Source organism: Dryas octopetala, chromosome 7 (genome assembly GCF_963921425.1).
Source record: "Dryas octopetala chromosome 7, drDryOcto1.1, whole genome shotgun sequence".
Classification (NCBI taxonomy): domain Eukaryota; kingdom Viridiplantae; phylum Streptophyta; class Magnoliopsida; order Rosales; family Rosaceae; genus Dryas; species Dryas octopetala.
Genome location: NC_141372.1, coordinates 1,432,949 through 1,453,026, shown reverse-complemented (window position 1 = coordinate 1,453,026; position 20,078 = coordinate 1,432,949). Strand labels below are relative to the sequence as shown.

At 36.5% G+C, this 20,078-nt stretch overlaps 5 protein-coding genes across 5 annotated transcripts; 4 read left to right on the top strand and 1 right to left on the bottom strand.

The window, feature by feature from the left end:
• The first annotated feature begins 2,651 nt into the window (after nt 1–2,651).
• Nucleotides 2,652–3,925, top strand: PE11 (pectinesterase 11). Its single transcript, XM_086251359.1, has 3 exons — nt 2,652–3,035; nt 3,153–3,341; nt 3,473–3,925. Exons 1-3 carry the CDS (start codon nt 2,652–2,654, stop codon nt 3,923–3,925), a joined length of 1,026 nt encoding a protein of 341 aa, XP_086107485.1.
• A 1,663-nt stretch (nt 3,926–5,588) lies between these two features.
• Nucleotides 5,589–6,844, top strand: LOC147278215 (DNA polymerase epsilon catalytic subunit A). Its single transcript, XM_086251361.1, has 4 exons — nt 5,589–5,722; nt 5,916–6,046; nt 6,201–6,349; nt 6,489–6,844. Exons 1-4 carry the CDS (start codon nt 5,671–5,673, stop codon nt 6,625–6,627), a joined length of 471 nt encoding a protein of 156 aa, XP_086107487.1. The 5' UTR covers nt 5,589–5,670; the 3' UTR covers nt 6,628–6,844.
• A 2,104-nt stretch (nt 6,845–8,948) lies between these two features.
• Nucleotides 8,949–10,696, top strand: LOC147278214 (phenylcoumaran benzylic ether reductase Betv6). Its single transcript, XM_086251360.1, has 5 exons — nt 8,949–9,186; nt 9,339–9,473; nt 9,593–9,833; nt 9,942–10,145; nt 10,293–10,696. Exons 1-5 carry the CDS (start codon nt 9,004–9,006, stop codon nt 10,457–10,459), a joined length of 930 nt encoding a protein of 309 aa, XP_086107486.1. The 5' UTR covers nt 8,949–9,003; the 3' UTR covers nt 10,460–10,696.
• A 1,435-nt stretch (nt 10,697–12,131) lies between these two features.
• On the bottom strand, nt 12,132–14,261 carry LOC147278213 (protein RER1B-like). The gene is made up of 3 exons (XM_086250962.1): nt 13,614–14,261; nt 12,620–12,800; nt 12,132–12,376 (listed from the first exon to the last, which is right to left on the bottom strand). Exons 1-3 carry the CDS (start codon nt 13,961–13,963, stop codon nt 12,323–12,325), a joined length of 585 nt encoding a protein of 194 aa, XP_086107088.1. The 5' UTR covers nt 13,964–14,261; the 3' UTR covers nt 12,132–12,322.
• A 582-nt stretch (nt 14,262–14,843) lies between these two features.
• Nucleotides 14,844–17,912, top strand: LOC147278212 (gamma carbonic anhydrase 1). The gene is made up of 5 exons (XM_086250226.1): nt 14,844–15,043; nt 15,655–15,798; nt 16,605–16,730; nt 16,830–16,981; nt 17,363–17,912. The coding sequence occupies exons 1-5, from the start codon at nt 14,929–14,931 to the stop codon at nt 17,642–17,644; spliced, it is 819 nt and encodes a 272-aa protein (XP_086106352.1). The 5' UTR covers nt 14,844–14,928; the 3' UTR covers nt 17,645–17,912.
• Nucleotides 17,913–20,078: the final 2,166 nt, after the last annotated feature.

Here is a 20,078-nt window from a genome sequence, read left to right as displayed (position 1 = left end):
ATTTACAACCAGCTCTTCCACTTTTGGATAAGATAATATCAATCTCATATATTATGTTGTTAATTAATTTGTTTGAATTGTTGATACCATATATTGATAATATGACCCACTAGCCATGGTCCACTCACCCACTGGTCACTGTCACACCAATTCATTTATTTCAGTTCATTACTTCAATAGTCCAGTGATAATTGCGATATTAATAAAGTTAATTTGTTTACTTCACTTTGTTAATTAATGATCATGTTCCCCATTTCTTTCGGTTTTAATTATTTTCAAAGAAATTGCTCACAATTAACTATCCCAAACACAAGGTCCACTCACCCACTGACGCAGCTTCTGGCGAAAGCTAGAGCCAGCCACTAATCAATTTTTGCAAAGTTAAGTTGGCGCGGCCTGTCCAATTGTAATATGCATGGATATATAGAAGAGTTACAAGTGGAAAAGGAAGTATCTGTTTGTTTAGGTTCCTAAAATGCTTCATCATATATACAACAAAATAGCCATTCCAAATCTTAAAAATTGAAAATGGAATCAATTAAAGAGATGTGACCAACATATTTCCAGTCGTACCTAAATGGGCATGAGGTATATGACCAGATCTGATTTCAGATCACATGGATGTGAGATTATGTGGAGCCCTTTATGCCATGCATCCATGCATGTCCACTGTTATTATGTTGGCTTCTTAATTAATGCCAAAGGGATACGTACACCAAGCTGCAGGGTAGTGCATGGTTCTTCTCTACAATATTCCACGAGGTCTAGATAATTCAGGTGGCATCTAGATCTGGGTTACAGTTTACTGATGCATGTGTAATGAATACACGTGCACTAAGAAAATAATTAATAGATAAAGGCTAAAGCTTTCGTTCAGTTTACGATTTCGTAATTGTTGCTAATGATCAGAGATAATATCGTTTTATCCTTTTCCAATATTGAATTGTCTGGTTGGTCTTTAGGTAGGGATATTCGTGTTGAATTAATGGGATATATATATAATACTTGACCAATTAAATACCATCACTAAATTAAATGGTTATTGACGAATTCTATATAACTCTCGCTTTAATCAATCTGTTAAATTATATATTTTATCAGGGGAAATGATAAATATATGCCCTCCAAAACTTTTTTTTTTTACCATAAGAGAAGTACAAATAGTCATCTTTAGAATGCAAATAACAGTTTTTTTATCAGAATAAATATAAAAAATAATTATCTTGGGCCCAAAATCAATAGTTGGCCCAAAACAATAAACAAACAATACTGGAATAATATGAGCCGCCACGAATACATACCATCATTCTCAAAATAATTCAAAGAAGGGAAAAATTTACAAACATGACACATACTTTGATGATTATTTTATTTCAGGACATTAATTTTGATTTGTGTTAATTAAGGACACATACTTTTATTTTGTGTCAATTAAGGACCCTATTTTATCTCAACTTTGGCCCGACATTAGACCCATCAAAACTCCACCAAATTTAGCAAACTTATACTTGGTTTAAAGCTATGCATCTCCTTTTTACAACCATATAAAGATCACTCAAATTAGACATATACAACTCCAGATAATTGACCTAAAAGTCGGGTACCCGAAAATGTCCAATCGGACCTCTGGAAAAAAAAAATTAGAAAATCAGATAGTTTCGGGTACCCTACTTTGGGGCCGATTATCTGGAGTTGTAGAGATCTAATTTAGGTAATCTTTATATGGTTGTAAAGAGGAGATGCATATCTTTAAACCCAATATAATTTTTCTGAATTTGGTGGAGTTTTGATAGGTCCAACGTCGGGTCAAAGTTGAGATAAAAATTGAAAAAAAATTAGTCCTCAATTGACACAAAATGAAAGTATGTGTCCTTCATTAACACAGATCAAAATTAATGTCCTAAAATAAAATAACCATTAAAGTATGTGTCATGTTTGTAAATTTTTCTCTTCAAAAATTCTAAACAAAAACTAAAAACCTTTAAAAAAATAAAAAAGAAGAAGAAGATGGAATCATGGAACACAGCTAAGCTGAGGGTGGGCTGAAATGCTGAATAGGCCTATCGTTGAGAGAATGAATTGGAGCAGGTCCAGCGGCGGCAAATTAAACAAAGCCCCAATCCAAGGAACTGAACCTGCCCGGCCACTCCATAACGTAATGGGCCAGCAACAATAAATTCCACACAAATGACATCCCAAACCTACTTCTTAAGCTACTTCAAGACTTGTGTAACCTCAATTAACCAACTCATTACGCCGCCAAGCCATTACAAATATTTGATTTTCATATTAATTAATGTGATCCATCTGCTTAATTAAGCCTTAACCTCACTCCTCTCACTCATTTTTCAAACATTAATTTGTTTCTTCAGTCTCAAGTACAAATCTCTTACGCCGGCTCTACTCCTATCCATTATTTTCTTCCTCCTGGCAGACTTAGCCTCCACACGTTTACGTAAAACTGCTTCTTCATGAATCATGAACCTTTATTGCCAAGAAAACGGCCCTTCTACTTGGTCATTCACCTGACAAACCACTATATAATAATGAACAACATCCACATTCTTCAAATCATCGTCATTCACAGGAATTCATATTCATTATCGATCATACCCCATTTGTTATACTGGTCTCTAATTGCGACCATGAATATGGTTCGTGCCACTTTTATCACCAACTTCTTTGCCATAGCTTTGTGTGCTTTTATGGCTACTTCTCAAGCACTACTAGACCCGACCCAGATGTCCACGGCAGTTCTCATAACCGTTGACCAATCCGGCAAAGGAGACTACACGAAAGTACAAGATGCCATTGATGCCGTGCCCCCCAATAACTCAGAGCTTGTGTTTATTCGGGTCAATCCCGGAATCTATGAAGAAAAAGTTAGTGTCCCAGCAAACAAGCCCTATATAACAATAAGTGGCACCAAGGCAGCTCACACTATAATTACATGGAACGACAGTGGGTTGATTTTTGAATCGCCAACGTTCTCAGTCTTAGCTTCCGATTTTGTAGGGCGCTACCTCACAATTCAGGTACATATATTTCCGAAAATGTTCTCTTTGTTATACTATAAATTCGAATGTAAATTGTGTGTTGAAAAATTTTGTACAAATTAAAAATTTACTCATTTTGACTGTTATTGTTTATAGAATACACATGGAGCGGGTGCGAAAGCAGTGGCACTAAGGGTGTCTGGAGATAGAGCAGCATTCTATGGGTGTAGAATTTTGTCCCATCAGGATACCCTACTTGACGATACAGGCAGGCACTACTACAGCAACTGTTATATTGAAGGAGCCACTGATTTTATATGTGGAAATGCTGCCTCTTTTTTTGAGGTAACAAATTATATATATTAACATTAATGCTAGAAGGGTGTACGTATTTACAGTAAATAAAAAAAAAATTGACATGTTATGTGTTACATAAGTTGGTAACCAAAATTTGGATTTCATGCATGAATTTGCAGAGGTGCCATTTGCATTCAATTTCGGGAGGAGCCGGAGCAATAACGGCACAACGAAGGATGTCGCCGTCGGAGGACACTGGGTTCACATTCTTGGGGTGCAAGATCAGTGGGGTCAAAACGGCAGTGCTCGGAAGGCCGTGGGGCACCTACTCGAGGGTCGTTTTTGCCTTCACGTACATGTCGAATGTGATACTGCCACAGGGTTGGGACGACTGGGGAAACTCAGCCGACGAATTAAGTGGTGTTTACTATGGGCAGTACAAATGTTCTGGGCCGGGAGCGGCAACATCAAAAAGAGTGGAATGGGTACACAGCGGCCTTACCACCGAAGAAGCGGCGCCGTTTTTGAGTAAGGACTCGATTGATGGCAAAGCTTGGATAAGGTCGGCGCCAACCCGTTTCAGGAACAAGAAAGCACTTTCTTCTACCAATGTTACAGCTGGAAATAACTAGCAATAATCAACCCATGTATGTGTACATACAAATTTGCATGATGGGGTGCTATCACCTTTTTCTATATCAATTAATTACGTGCCATTTGTTAATTAATTAATTGATTCAATTCATTTGTTGCCTGGGAGATGTATTTATATATAATTCAATTAATTTCCTAAACTGATCTATACATGCCCAGTAATATTACATTGATCCAGTGCATATCTCCTTCTTTGATATGTTTGTGCAAATTGTACGCCAAATATCCCTTGCTTCAGTACCAATAATGCTGCAGGCTAGATAATATATCCTAAATTTTAAGGTTAAGAAAAAAATGACTAATTCCAACTAAGTTTCACAAGAATAATAATTGTATTAATTGGACTTAATTGAAGCCCGGTAATATCTAGCCAAACGAGAGTAATCTTGATCAGTTTTTATTTATTAATTTTTTCAAATTTCCAATCAACATGCATAACCGCCAGCACACTGAAAAGCCACATTGCAAGGGTGGCTAGTTTTTGAGTGCATCGAGCTATATGTTGATGAAGCTATGCTGATAAGTCGTACATTACAGATTTTAGTTTTTAACTTGAATTATTTCAATTACTTTTATATTTATTTATTTTAAATTATTTTTAGCTAGCTAAGAACATCCGAAGTCAAGCGTTGACATTTTCTAAGTTTTTTTATAGAGTATCTCAAGTTGTATTTTTAGGACATCTTAAATCGTATCTTATAAATATCTCAAATTAAACATTTTAAAGACTTGTTAAAATCATTGGATATGCATGTTGTCTCTCTCTCTCTCTATCTCTCCATCTCTCCATCTCTCCGTCTCTCTCTCCTCTCTAGGGCTCCTAGAAGCTAGAAGTATTAAAAGGCAAGCCTTCTTTAATGCAGAAAGGACGGAAAAGTCTCTGTTAGCATAAAGCTTTTGAAGAAGCTAATTTCCATATTTTTACCTTAATTTTTTTTTGGCACTAGCTCCTTAAGAATATATACGAAGAAGCAAATACTCTGCTTCTTCCAAAAGTGAGCATAGATTTTAAATTTTAATAGTAGTTGCATGCATGAAAGCATCAACCTTTTAAATGCTATAGGGTATGACTTGATCTACTCTAAAACGGGTGCATGTGTTGATGTAGACTGGAATCGTGTCACATGCAAAATAAGACTAGTCATGAACTAAATATTCGTGACATGCAGTACCCATGCATCTTTGATCTAATCTCTTAGCTTTGATTTGGAATTTGGAATTTGGATGACTGGCCGGATGACATGGATGTATGCTATTCCTGGCAAACTGCTCATTCCAATCCCAAATATACATAAAGGGGAAAATTTTGCTAAGGTGGTACCGCCTTATATCTAAAAAAACTGTGGGCTGGTAGATCGAGTATTCATGTACATAAAGTCAAGTTAGTGGATTATATAATTGGCCTTATTAACGTGGCCTTGCACGAAATATCTATTTGCTTGGGGTCCGGATAAGAACAAAGTAAATTCATGATAAGAACCCACCATTCAGTCACAGTCACAGTCACTCACCAGTCACCACCAAAACCATATATATATATGATTAATTTGTCAATAGATTTACATCAAGTCGATCAGGAAGATATACAGTCATTTGTGTACGGCTCTCAATAGATTTACATCAAGTCGATCAGGAAGACAATATAGTCATTAATATTTGTGTACGTTTGAAGGCTCAAAGCAATTTGAAGAAGGCTCAAAGCAATTTAAAGGGTTTAGAGCAAATGGGTTCGCTAATGGCAGGATGGGACTCACCCTCCCTAAATACTAAGTCAGGTAATCTCATATATGACTACCATGTCTATCGAGTGTTGAGTACGCGTATTACATGTTACTTCAATACTTCCTATGGAAGAATATATTATTAATGTTCGTTTTCGCATTTTAGAAATTGCTAGCTAGTTAATTGAGTTACTTTGCTGATAAAAAATTAATTACTAGACAATTAAGCTTAATTCATTTGGATCAGATATATACAAGAGGAATCGGTCACTGACCAAGGAGGAGATTGAAGATTATTGGAGATTAAACAAGAAACCCACAGACGAAGGTCTCAAAGAAGACATTTCTAGGCCATCTGATCATACCATAATCAGTCAGGTATCGAACAATATTTATATGCTTTAATTGTTTTGGGTCCGGTGCATATATATATGCTTTAATTTATAAACAATATTTATACATTCATACGATGAATGACACGAAATACGTACCCTCATGAATATGAACATACACATGACATGACTGATGACAGGAAAGCATAATTGATCTTGAAGATTCCGGAAGGAAATTTCAGATATCAAGAACCATGCCTGTACCCAGAACAAAGGAGGCTTTCATGGACATGGATACTACTGAAACCAGCGCAGCTCATGACAAAGCACTCATAAACAACAATGGCTGGTAAGCCCAACTTCAATCCTTCACGGCCTACGATCTTAGGACTCTGCCAGCTCATAACTTTTCTTCTTCTGGTTTTATATATCCATCATGATCATATCAATATCAATAATCTTATAATCCCTTTGGTGGGTGTGTGCAGGTGGACTAGGAGCAACTGGGCATTTCTGAATGAACCCCCTGTATCTGATCAAGCCGCTTCCAACACTTACCCATCACAGTTTCACGTACCCACCTGGGCTTCCAAATCAAACCCCCCTGACGGAACATTTACTACTTAATCCAGTCCCTCAAGCCCATCTCAACTGGCCCATCATGGCCTCCTACACTACTAAAGTCCACTGTTTTTTTCTTTTTCTTTTTTCCTTTCTTTTTTGGTAGTCTAATAAGGTCAGAGTTAAACGTGTATATATGATAAAGCAGCTGCTAAAGTTGCGTTTCTATGACTTGTATCAACTGTGTACATAGAGTATGTTTTAGGCTTTTAGCCAAACAAAAAAAAAATTATATACTATATATATAAGTGTTTATATACTCTATACTGGGGCTGTGTCTGATTTAGCGCTTTATTATTAAATTTTTTTCTTTATTTTTGATTTTATTGGGATTTGCTGAGCTGCCTATGAAAATTTGGTTGCTTCCTATAGGATATACTCTTACACACTGGTTGGAGTGAGCCCGAGGAGTCTAAAAATTAGGCCCGTAAGAAACTCACCAAATGGGCCATCCCGTGAATAAAAAATGAGGCCCAAGTTCAGCCCTCTGCTGGGAAATATTATTTGAAAAAAAAAAAAAAAAAAAGAGCTTAAACATATTGTTGCAAACTTGCAACTGAAATGTGGAACATCCGACTTGTCTTTTTTTTTTTTTTTTGGGCCATGGTCCGACTTGTCTTTCTAATTATCTTGTTTCAATCAAATGATTCATTTGTGGGTGGTTGAATGCAAACAATTAAACAAACATGATCATGCTTTCTTGTGCTTCACACTATTATCATGATATCTGTTTATTCCCTTCCCAAAAGTGGGCCATGGCCTACATGACTAGACAAGACATTTACAAAAACCAATCAACCCCCAAAAACTCATTAAATGTGAAATTAATTTTCAACAACCTCTTTGCTAGGCTTTTATTTTTCAAATATATCTATATTTTTATTTGTCTAGTTTTTCAAGTTTTTTTAGTTGTATTTTTTTATGTTTAATTTAATTTCATTGTAGTTGGTTATCTCAAGAACACTTTTGTTCTTTACATTTAAGCTCTTTTTCAGATTCATGTAGCCCTTTTATTTATTTTTAGTTGTTTATTCTCAAAGTCCTAGACTATCTAGACAAAAAAAAAAACTTAGATAAATTTTTTTCGTTCATTTTCTATTGCACAATCATCTTTTAGAATTTAGATTTAATTTAGCATTTTTAATTATAATTTTGTATTGTATTTTATTTTATATTTTTTTAATCGGCTACTTAAATCTGATTAGTGGCACGTCCGCACCTGCTCTAAAGGTTGAAAACGTCGTTGTCACATAACAACGCTGTGTTGTGGTCCATCTCAGCCCTCCACGTGGCCGGGCTAATTTTTTGGCCTCAACAATATCATCATGGTGCCTTATCTTAATTTGTATAATTTGTTAGTGCCTAGTGGTACTATAAGTTATGATCCTCATTGAATATAATATCCCTTTAAGAGGAGCTGGGTCTTTGCTCAAAAAAAGAATGAACTGGGTCCTATTTTACATATTCATTCGTTATGGACCTACCTCCTCTTGTCACATACTCACATGAAGTCTAAATTCATTAAAATAAATAAATTAAAAATATGTACGCCATCATGCGAAAGGTGGGATTCATTTTCTGAACGAGCTAATTATACTTACACCCCCTGAAGTTTATCGTTTTTTCACATATACCCACTGGGGTTTTAAAAATTACACATACACCCCCTAAGGTTTCAAAACTATTGCATATAACCTCCTACAAGAGAAAAAAATAAATAAACAAAAAAGAAAATATTTGTATTGAAGTTGGATCTTACACTTTGAGTAATCTTATTAGGTCATTTCACTCCTTAGCATGCTTTTTTGCATAATTTTTCATAATTTTTCATTTTATATAGGGGGTTATATGCAACAGTTTTGAAACCTCAGAGGGTGTATGTGTAATTATTAAAATCTCAGTAGGTATATGTGAAAAAATGATAAATCTCAAAAGGTGTAAGTGTAATTAACTATTTTCTGAACTGACATCAACGTGGGGAATAATAAAATCCAAACATCGGGTTTTGCCGTTTTGACCTTCCCCAAACCCTTTTTGGGCTAGTTCTATGAGGGTAATTCCGACTTTCACGTAGTATGCTTCGAACTTAAGAAAAAATTAATCTAATGGATTGCTCAACCAAACCTTGGATAAATTTTCTGTGCATTGTGAATTGTGGATGTGGTAGTAGGTAGCTGATAGTGAAAAAATATTCTCACAAAGTGATAACAAGGTGAGCAGTCAGTCCCACCATTTGTCACCATCAATCAGTTCCACCAACAAGGCAAGAATAGTGCTATCACATAATGGATCGTCCATAAATTGCCTCATACTGCCTCTCAGTACTTCACAACTTCAGAAAACAAAGAAACAAGTACTCCCACAATCTCTTTAATCAATCCGATGGCTGAGAAAAGCAAGATTCTGATATTTGGAGGCACTGGATACATTGGCAAGTTCATTGTTGAAGCAAGCGCAAAGGCTGGCCATCCCACCTTTGCTCTTGTGAGAGAGAGCACAGTCAATGACCCTGTTAAGGGAAAGCTCATTGAGAATTTCAACAACTTGGGTGTCACTTTGCTCTATGTAAGTACACCAAATTACCAACCTTTCTCTAGCTATCTCAGTTTTTGGCTTTGTGCTTTGTGGGTTGAGAGTTTTTTTTTTTTTTTTTGGCCATTAGTGGGTTGAGAGGTTATATATGAAGGAATGTGTTGTAATTGATGTGAGCTTTGCAGGGTGATCTTTACGACCATGAGAGTTTGGTGAAGGCGATCAAACAGGTGGACGTGGTGATATCAACGGTGGGTAACATGCAGCTAGCAGATCAAACCAAGATCATTGCCGCCATTAAAGAAGCTGGTAATGTCAAGGTTGGTTGGTGTCTCTAAAACTACATAATCAAACTAATTAAGTATTCTAAACACTATTTTAATTTGAACCCACTACTCCAACAACTATGATATTAGTGTTTGATTTAATCTTGATTCAGAGATTCTTTCCCTCGGAGTTTGGAAACGATGTGGATCGTGTACATGCTGTTGAGCCAGCCAAGTCTGCATTTGCAATCAAGGTCCAAATCCGCCGTGCAATAGAGGCAGAGGGCATCCCCTACACTTACGTGTCCTGCAACTGCTTTGCAGGCTATTTTCTGCCCACATTGGCACAGCCAGGATTTAGTACTTCTCCACCCAGAGACAAAGTCATCATCTTAGGGGATGGAAATCCAAAGGGTATCAACCAAAATATATATATACATATTCTTCAATTTTCAAATTCAAAGCTGAAATTTTGCTACTCAATTTACACTGCATTTCTCTTTTTTCTTTGTATTGGTACAGCAATTTTCAACAAGGAAGAGGACATTGGAGCCTATACAATCCGGGCTGTCGATGACCCGAGAACATTGAACAAAGTCCTCTACCTCAGGCCTCCCAGAAACATTTACTCATTCAATGAGCTTGTTTCCCTTTGGGAGAAGAAGATTGGCAAAGTCCTTGAGAAGGTCTATGTTCCAGAGGAGAAACTCCTCCAGGACATTCAAGGTCAGTAAATAACATAGACCTTTTAGATGCTAAAGGGTTTTATAGAGTCACGAATTAAACTAAAGGGCATATTTGAAAACAATGAAAAGCTAGCTACTGACATTGGTTCATATTATGTGTTTAATCTCTATTTCAATATTCTTGCAGAGGCCCCATTTCCAATCAATGTGATATTAGCAATCAACCACTCTGTCTTTGTGAAGGGAGACCATACCAACTTTGAGATTGAGCCATCGTTCGGAGTAGAGGCTTCTGAATTATACCCAGATGTCAAATACACCACTGTGGAGGAGTACCTTGACCAGTTTGTTTGAGGAATTAAGACACTACTGCTAAGATGTTTACAGTTTACTGAATGAAATACAAGTAATTTAAGTACTTGTTGTTTGAGCGGAAAAGTACTGTTTGTGTTACGAGCTTCCTGTTTCTTGTTTATGATGAAATATATATCTACATCAAGTCGTGTTAAATGCATTTACCTTATGTAATATATGAGTGTTTGATCAAATGACACATTTGTGTTTTGCTCTGGTTTTGATCAGAGATGTCAAGCACTTTGAGAATTGCTAAGTATGTAGCTTTGGTAACTAAAAATCTGTCAAATTAATTGGCTCTGGAGGGGTACCACCATAAGATCAAATCGAAGACGTGCAGAACACGTACTTGCAAGAACAACCACACTCACAAAAAGAAGTTCTCTATATATACTTTATATGTCTTTGTCTCTCATTATGTTTTGTTGCGGACCTTTGTGGCTTTATATGGATGGTGACATTTCTAATACCAGAAAGCCAGTGCAGTGCTTTCTTTTGTATTGACAAGTCACATGTACATTTGCCTTCCAAAGACGACTGGAGAGGCTCAAAATCAAACGAGTGAGCTTTACATCCAAAGTAGCTTTCATGCATCAAGAAGATCAAAACTAAAAGATTCTGATTTCTGGCCTTAAATTTGTTGGACCTTTTGTTCGAAATTAGTTTTACTGATCCCCAATCTCAATGATTCTGAGAAGACCTTTCCAAGATTGCTTTCTCCAGTCTCTACAGCTGGTTTTTGTTCTGAAATTGGAGTTGGTGCTGGTGCTGGTGCTGGTGTTGGCCCTTCTGTAGTGCTTCTTATTGGATGTTTCATTGCATACCCTATCATTCTTAATCTTCTAGCCTTGATTCCTTCAATTTTCTCAGCTGCAAAATATGAAGTACAAGAAGAGGTTACAATAATTTCAAAGTATCAAGAAATAGAGCAGAAAATTAAGTGCAAAAGAAAATATTCATGTCTGACAGTCTTGAGTATTTCTTACCATTTGAATCCAAGTAAGGTTTTGAAGTCTCTGACAATAAAATGAGTGTGGGGGTGATGATGGTGAGGGCAGCCCAAAAGAACAATATCACAACATAAGTTCTCCCACTCATTTGATGCCCGTTGGAGTGGAAGAAAAGCTTGAACTTGTTTTGTGGGACGGAATGTTGTGGTTTGAGGGTTTTAAGCAATAGTTGGAATACAAAGGAAAGAGAGAGAGGAGGAGAGACGTTGATTAAACTCGTTAGCTGGCCTCATCGTGTCTAAATAATTATTTCTTCGGGTTTAATATACAAAAGTCAAGTAATAACAAATGTCAAGTCATTATTAACAACTAAACTTGTGATTTCGTTGTTCAGTTGTTGGAGGGTTGTTATACCAATTAGGTGTGTGATGGGACATCTATCTGGCATGGCATATGCCACATATCCACCCACCCAAATGATTTCTTAATTATGGTCCCCTTGCTTAATACCTCAATTTAAATACCATTTCATTAATATGCTCACTTTCAGGAGCTCTCTCTCTCTCTCTCTCATACCCACATGGTGAGAAAATTAGCACCATTGCATGCACGGCTAGTTTTATAAATGAGAGCGATAGACGGAATGAGCCACACGTTTTCAAGGGCAGATATAAGCAGAATATAAGCACTGGCTTATGTAATTGTAAACCATATAAGCAAAATCAGATTCATGATAAGGAGCATCTCAAAATATGCAAGTTACAACTGCACATTAAATCCTAAAAGCAAGCAAAATTCAACAATCTATGAACTTTGCAAGTGTTAACATGAAAGGTGTTCAGAAAAACTAGTAACATTTGAACACTGCACTTCTCCCCGTTCTCTTTTCCTAAAAGGTTAAGCGATCAAGCTTTCAGTCTGAGGTCAAGCCACCCCTACTTGCAGCAGGCTTCTTCCCTGTATACCTCTGTAACGCAAGGAAACAAGTAAATATAATGCATTTACATAAGCTGAACAGAATGCATAGTAACCAATTGATACTTCTCCATAAAAATAAAAAAAATAATAAAAACAAATTTAAAAATCACAACCAATAATATCATCCCGGGAAGAGGTTGTAAAGAGAGGGGTGGGGGGGAGAGAGAGAGAGAGAGAGATTGGTTTGAGATATGAAAGGGTAATGGTGGCTGGGCCACATTAGTGTTCTCACCTGCTTTCCAATGCTGAATGGTACATATTTGTACTTAATCATGTGCATAATTTGGCGCTTCATTATAAGGACAAAAAGAACAATCCAATAAATGACGAGTACGGGCCAGAAAACAGGGACATCACATACGGAAAAGAAGGTCATCAGAAAGGCAACACCGAAAGCCTTTGTAATGGAATACCTGAAACCACATAAGAAAAAGAAAAACTCCATTTTGAGCCTCAATCAGTAGTCATAAAATTCCATTAAACAAATACAAGCACACAATTACTCCACATATGTGTGCACAGCAAACAATGCATTCGTGCAACTACAATTCTCAACTTAACAAAGAACCATCTTGATAACTAAAGTCATTCACACAAATCCTTATTTGCCATTCAGCTACAGCCAGAGCTACTTCAATTAGACCATTATCCACCATGTCCCACAAAATCTATTTGGTGACTCAGTTGTCCATGATGTGCCTCAGCTTGAACTATGTCAATGATCAAAGTTCTTGTTTCTTCATCAGGTTTCCTACAAAATTTGTAACTTCTTCCATTCACAACAAAGCCAAAAGACTCCTCAACTTGTTTGCAGGTCAAAATGTCTCATAACTATTCAGGTATGAGCAAGTTGAGCAACATATGAGGCAACAATTACTAATAACAATAGACACGACTGATATAAGAACTTCATGAGCAACATATACGAATTTTATAGTTACATGGATAATGAACTTGAAACAAGGGATAAATCAGTCTTGTATACTGAATTAATCAAATCAACCAGATGATGCAGTTCACCATTAAATGGCTACTATTAAAAGACATAGCAACACAACAAGTTTTGATTAAGTCAAACATAAATACATACATATAAGTAACATACCTAACTTGACCAGGAAGCAAAACAGAGAAACCTAACTTTTTAATAAATACATAGCAAAAAAGGAAGCAAAACAATTGATAAATGACATAACCAAATTTGAATAGGGAAGTTGTTGAATTACCAGAACTTGAATTCAGGAAGGCGGCGGATGAATGGCTTAAACTCATCTGAGCCTCTTGTTGGCAACGAAGCTCCGTCCAAGGCTTCAAGCTCTGGATCAACCTTGGGTGAGAGAAACCCAATTAACAGATTCAAGATATAGATTCCCAGACCGTATGACACAATGTAAAACCCTTGAACATAGTAAACTCGCAACACATAAATGGCTGCTAAACCAAGAGTCCCCAGCCACCTATGGACCGGGTTAGGGATCGAACGGTCCAAATAGTATTGAAACGCCCTTGCAAATTCGTCTCTCCACTTGGCAAGAGGCGCCACCGCAGAGCCAGCATCACCTCCAGCTCCTTCCATGAACAATTAGCCTCTACTTTTCCTGACCATCCAAAATAAGCAATGGAAACTAGCTTAACTCAAAAGATAACGCTTGCTTTCCTCTCTATACAGACCAGATTTCATGCAAGGCCAAATACCTCTATTCCATTATTAAATTATTTTCTATAAAAAAAATAAAATTATCATATATATAGTAATTCATGCAGCTCCCAGGTAAATAACCCATCTCTGGACCATTGGTAATTCAGATCTTTTTATTTCTAATTTTTCCCAATTCACATTTCATAAGTAATCAAGTCACCAAAGGCATATCCAAGCTGAAACAAAACTCGAAATCTCTCAAACCCACTTTGGGATCAAGCATTTTGCTAAGAACATACACATTCAAAAAGACGATTATTTAAGCAATGGGCCAATGGAACAAAAAAAAAAACAGACGATTATTTAAGAAACGACAAAGAGTAGAGAGAGAAAAAGAGAGAGAGAGAGAGAGGTAAGAGATGGTTTTACCTTAAAGAAACGCGAAGTATAAATGGATCGAATGAGAGAATCTATTTATTATTTATCAATGGTAAGCGGATCTACGTAAATTTGTAAATTTATTTACTAAGCGATTAGTTGGTGTTTCTATCGGTTTAGTTACTCAGGGGTCAGAGTCAGAGATGAAGGAAAAGAAAGAAAGAAAACAAGGGGAAAATTCTCCGGAAGCAGGGCTTCGAAACGCACCGTCGCGTACTCGGAAGGCCGTTTTGCATTACCGTTAATTAATTGGAAAATCGGGGGCGTTTTAGTAACTTTGCTCAAACCGGGACGTGAAAACCCTAAAATGCCCTCCTCCTTCCCAAGGCTTTGGGATATTCTACCCTACCCACGCGGTAACCATTTCTTTCTCGCTCCGACCTGCTTCTCATCACGCACACACAGAAGCGAGAGAGTGGCAGTGAGTGGAGGTATTGGTAGCTGGTGGTGGCAGTAACAAGAAGATGGGGACTTTAGGAAGAGCAATATACACTGTCGGATTCTGGATTCGGGAGACGGGGCAGGCCATTGATCGCCTCGGCAGCCGCCTCCAAGGCAACTACTACTTCCAAGAGCAGCGTAAGCCTCCTCGCCTTTCTCTCTAACCCTAGATCCCTCTTTTTCTCTGAATCTTTGAATTTCGTATTGATTTTTTTCTTTACTAATTTTACTGATTTTATGGTCTTCTTGGTTCACATTTGGTGTTGATTTAAACATGGCAGCTCTAGAATTAGTATAAAGTTTATAGTTTGGCTCGTCATTTTCTAGCTCATTGTTTTATACTTCATAGTTCCTTCTATTATCTGGATGTCAGTTACAGATATTGTCTTAAATGTAAGAATGTGGGAGTGGATTATTGTCAAATATCAACCAAGTATTATACTTGATCGTTAAAATAAAAGTTCGGGGAGATGGTTAAATTTTTATTAGGGATTTGTTTAGGTGGTAAAGTGGTGGCTTGGCGATGTGGGGTTGGTTGAGCCATAAGCTCTAAGTTTAACAATTGAAAAAGAACAAAAAGAATGGCAATATTTTATAACCTGCACCAATAACTTTGTTCCTCGTTTTTTGGAAAATTAATATGTTGCAGTGTGACTTGTTCTTAATTTGTTTACATCTAAGAGTCAGGGTTTTCTGGTTTTTCTTTATTTCTGTCATGTAAGAGGGTGGTGATTTGTTCTTTTCTGTAGTGTCTCGGCATCGAACTTTGATGAACATATTTGATAAAGCTCCTGTGGTTGACAAGGATGTATTTGTGGCCCCAAGTGCCTCCATCATTGGCGATGTTCAAGTGGGAAGAGGGTCTTCTATTTGGTATGGATGTGTATTGAGAGGTAAGAACTCCTTTTGAGACACAGTTACAGTTATATGATATATGCATATTTTTTATATGCTGTGGGACTTCTGGGGAAAGAACGTCATTTATTTACTGCTTTTTTCTGTTGATGAGCTGATAATCTGGGCTTGATGATTGTCATATCTCGAACCTTTTTATTCTTTATCTTTGTTAGGTTATAAATACATATGTTGCCTATAACCTTTTTGCATATTCTTTTAATTTGTCACTGATGCACAGTTGCACAATATTGGGAGTTTTTATATCAAATGATCTTCAGGCAACATATTGGGAGATGAAACTAGGCATAGTTTTAAGTTTATTACTTACCTTTTATTGGGAGAATGTGCTCTGTTTGTTGTTCTTGTTTGTCTTTCTCATACTCTACAGTTGCGTCTTGTTTCTCTTTGTATATGATATGCAGCAATGTAGGATAGCTAACTGCTTCAAAAACAGTTAGGTCAGCATGCCTAGTTAAACCTTATAAAAACAGTACAAAAACCTGTTAACGTTATTCATGGTAAGAGTAGTTAACTGAGTACTGTATCCTTTGAAAACTTTTGTCAATGTACAGTTGTTAAATTAGTTTACCATTTAATTTGGTAGTTGAATAGGATGGTCACTGGTTAACTTGAGGTCGATCAATTGTCTGAGGAAATTTTTGTTTGTAGCCAATTTAGGTGTATATGAGTTGCATGGTTGTTTATGGAAAATTTTGGGGGTTATCTATAGTGGATTTTGGTGATTTTTTTATTTTGGCCAATGGATTTTGGTGATAATTTGTAAAAATTAATTTGTGCGTAGGTGATGTGAACAACATCGTTGTTGGATCTGGGACTAACATACAGGACAACTCCCTTGTGCATACGGCAAAGTCTAATTTAAGTGGGCATGTGTTACCAACTATTATTGGGGACAATGTTACCGTAGGTGAGTAGTATGCTGTCAGATATGTTTGATGTGAATTGGCCTGATGGTAGTTCTGATTTATTTCCTATAGATTATGAACAAAAAGTTTGAATTGGGCAGGTCACAGTGCTGTTATACATGGCTGCACTGTTGAGGATGAAGCCTTTGTTGGTATGGGAGCCACACTGCTGGACGGTGTTGTTGTTGAGAAACATGCAATGGTCGCTGCTGGAGCCCTCGTGAGACAGAATACAAGGATCCCCACTGGAGAGGTATGTCACCTTCTGACCCTATGTATCTATTTCTTTGCATAGAATCTTGTAAGTGGTAACAAGCATACACAAAGTGCCTGTAATTAGGATGTATTGTAGTAACCACAAACTGGATCACTGATCCTAAAACATGTTACACTAAACAAAAGATGTGACCCAAATTTTTTTTGTATTCTTTATGGATGTCAAGAGAAGATTATATTAATGTGAAAATTCTATTATTTATGGTTGTGTTTGGACAGAATCTAGGCAGGCTAAATTAAGCTTTCATTTCTGGGGTCTGTTACTATCAACAGTTCTTGAAAATTTTGCTTCACATAGATTTAAAATTGGCACCTGATTGGCAAGCAGTAAAATACATTTGGAAAATATGCATTACAGGTATGGGGAGGTAATCCAGCCAAATTCCTGAGGAAGCTGACAGACGAAGAAGTGGCCTTCATCTCCCAGTCAGCCACCAATTATATCAACCTTGCACAAGTCCATGCAGCTGAGAATGTGAAGTCATTTGATGAGATTGAGTTTGAGAAGGTCCTCCGCAAGAAGTTTGCTCATCGGGATGAGGAGTATGACTCAATGCTGGGTGTCGTTCGTGAAATTCCTCCAGAACTTATTCTACCAGATAATGTATTGCCAGATAAAGCACCAAATGCTCAAAAATGATTTCGTAAGTAGTTTTTTCTTTTCCCCCCTTTAACTCAAATCTTGAGAGATTTGACATTAAGGAATATTTGTTGTTTAAGTGCAAATACATGGAAAAGGTATCATTTCCTTTCCCAATAATACCCGACTTGTTTTAGGGGAGAACTATGAATCTTTTCTAGCAATTGGATCTACTCTCTGTGATTTTTCAAAAACTTTATTTTCTGCTTTGACAGTTCTAGTTGATGATGTTTTGTGTATCCAAGGTACCTAATTTTTAGATGATTTAGTTAATTTGTACATTTATCTATCTAGTCATACTAAGGCATGGCATGACACATCTCTTCTCACAATCTAACATTTTTTTTGTTTCTTGGTCATTGCAATGCCCTTGGACATGGGCTCCAAACTGGTCTTGTATGGCATCTTAGCGCCCTAATGGGACACTTTTGTTATCTAAATTCATGCAGAACCTGAAGTGTTAAACATTGGTGAAATTCATCCAGTAATAAAGAGTTTCCAACAATTTGAGGGTTGCACCTTATCGTTTCAGTGTTTTGTCTGTTTGAACCATGTTTGAGGTAGGTCTTAGGTTCAATATCTGAGCATTGAAAGTTTATTACTGTTGGTTGATAGTAGGGTTGAAGCAGGAGGGATTGAAAGTTTAATTGTCTAATCTCTTCTCCAAACATATATCTGTAAGTATATCATATCAAATGAAAGATTGTGGAAAAGATATTAAAAGAAGACATTGTACTCATATCTAAGAAAGGAAAAATGAAATAAATAGATTTGTGGTTGAGCCATTTCTAAAAGCATGCTAGTCAGCTCTAGGAAACATTGTACATATCATTTTGTGGTCAAATGGAGATGGCAATCCTCGATGTTTCGATGTGGGGGTGGATTCAAGTTTGCTTGTAGACAACCTAGAACATCATTCTAACGTTTTAACTTGACTTGCATGAAAGAAGAAGAGTATCCTCGCAGGAGTCACTGCAGATTATGAGTGCAGGTTATTCCATCCCACAGAAACCTATCGGGTCCATGAGATTCGAGGCTACTAGTCTAGGCAATTTTGAGCCATTGATTTTGCATATAAATTTACAGGTATGACTTGAAGATGGCACAGTAATAATGCAGGTTGCAGATAAAGTTCTCCAAACCAGGATATCGTTAATTTAATAAATAAATATACTCCATGATAGAATCCTTTCCGAAATAATTATTGGCTAATGGGAATCTTGGAAAGCCAGAAACAAAGTTGTCCGTGATTTCAGTCGAAAGCAACAAAAAAAGTGGTCGCAGCAAATGCAATCATTCAAATGAACGAAACCCGATAAATGATTCGTCGTCTATCTGCTCTCCGCGTCCACTTCAATCATCGGAACTCGGAAGTGTTGTTTGTTTGTTTCGTTGTTGTTTGTGATAAAGTTGATGCCTTCTTGTGACAATACAATTAGACAATCTCCTATTCTCATTAGACTTGTTCTGATAACAAATATGTATTAGAATTTCGATTGTGTAGCTTATAAATCCAAACAATTTCGAGTGGCTTGCTTGTCCAACTTCAATAGACTACCAACTCGTTGTTGCTTCACGCCTTCACCATAAAAGCTCTTTGTAATTGTATGGTTTCTACGGATATGAAAGCTTGTATACACACAAAATACGAACCATGTTTTTTTATAACAATTTTTAGTATCAAAGCAAAAGCACTAGTGTGGTGCATGAATCTTCACCATGTTTACTCCAATCCAGTCCTTTCGCAAAATTCCAAAACTGGGTTATGTTTGTTGTACATCTCAACTTTCTCTTTTGAACATAACCAATGTCATTTAGAGGAGAGTAGAGTAGAGCAGAGCAGAAGAACGTTAAAATTCTCCAAATCTGTATGTGGTCCTCGTCACAAGGCACCCACTGCGCCACCCTACTCCAACCCAATTAATATATATAGGGAAGTAAGTAAATAAAGAATTCCCTCCATAATTAGGAATAGACTGTGTATTGTGCTGTGTCGGTCCAGGGAATAATTAATAAAGGGCCCATTTATATCAAATGAAAATAAAACAATTTATATATACTAATGAGTTTTGTAATAAAATTAGAATAATGATTTTCTGCTAAACAAGAATAATAATTGTTTGCCTTAGGATTAGCTCAAGTGGTGAACCTGAATGAGATAATGGGTTAGAATTAGAATAGGAGTCCCTCTAATATATATATATATATATATATAAAATAATAATAATTTTTTCACAACTTTAGCTTTAGGAATATTAAATATGCTTTCAATAAAAAAGGGAAAAATTCATTGAATATAATGCTTCATTTGTGTATTTATAAATTTTAAAGTAAATTACTCTAAAGTTCATTTTACAACCCTTAATGATAAACAAATTCACCTAAAAAGTTAGAATGATGAATATGTTCTTTTTTTACAAATAAAGCTCACATT

Excerpts from the sequence above, each read along its gene's own strand:
- LOC147278214 (XM_086251360.1), top strand. The coding sequence starts at position 9,004 with ATGGCTGAGAAAAGCAAGATTCTGATATTTGGAGGCACTGGATACATT. Across the intron at positions 9,187-9,338 it reads TGGGTGTCACTTTGCTCTAT|GGTGATCTTTACGACCATGA; the intron begins GTAAGTACACCA and ends TGAGCTTTGCAG. Across the intron at positions 9,834-9,941 it reads AGGGGATGGAAATCCAAAGG|CAATTTTCAACAAGGAAGAG; the intron begins GTATCAACCAAA and ends GTATTGGTACAG.
- LOC147278213 (XM_086250962.1), bottom strand. The coding sequence starts at position 13,963 with ATGGAAGGAGCTGGAGGTGATGCTGGCTCTGCGGTGGCGCCTCTTGCC. Across the intron at positions 12,801-13,613 it reads CTTCCTGAATTCAAGTTCTG|GTATTCCATTACAAAGGCTT; the intron begins GTAATTCAACAA and ends ATGTGGTTTCAG. Across the intron at positions 12,377-12,619 it reads CATTCAGCATTGGAAAGCAG|AGGTATACAGGGAAGAAGCC; the intron begins GTGAGAACACTA and ends CTTGCGTTACAG.
- PE11 (XM_086251359.1), top strand. The coding sequence starts at position 2,652 with ATGGTTCGTGCCACTTTTATCACCAACTTCTTTGCCATAGCTTTGTGT. Across the intron at positions 3,036-3,152 it reads GGCGCTACCTCACAATTCAG|AATACACATGGAGCGGGTGC; the intron begins GTACATATATTT and ends TATTGTTTATAG. Across the intron at positions 3,342-3,472 it reads ATGCTGCCTCTTTTTTTGAG|AGGTGCCATTTGCATTCAAT; the intron begins GTAACAAATTAT and ends ATGAATTTGCAG.
- LOC147278212 (XM_086250226.1), top strand. The coding sequence starts at position 14,929 with ATGGGGACTTTAGGAAGAGCAATATACACTGTCGGATTCTGGATTCGG. Across the intron at positions 15,044-15,654 it reads CTACTACTTCCAAGAGCAGC|TGTCTCGGCATCGAACTTTG; the intron begins GTAAGCCTCCTC and ends TCTTTTCTGTAG. Across the intron at positions 15,799-16,604 it reads GTATGGATGTGTATTGAGAG|GTGATGTGAACAACATCGTT; the intron begins GTAAGAACTCCT and ends ATTTGTGCGTAG.
- LOC147278215 (XM_086251361.1), top strand. The coding sequence starts at position 5,671 with ATGGGTTCGCTAATGGCAGGATGGGACTCACCCTCCCTAAATACTAAG. Across the intron at positions 6,047-6,200 it reads ATCATACCATAATCAGTCAG|GAAAGCATAATTGATCTTGA; the intron begins GTATCGAACAAT and ends GACTGATGACAG. Across the intron at positions 6,350-6,488 it reads CTCATAAACAACAATGGCTG|GTGGACTAGGAGCAACTGGG; the intron begins GTAAGCCCAACT and ends GGGTGTGTGCAG.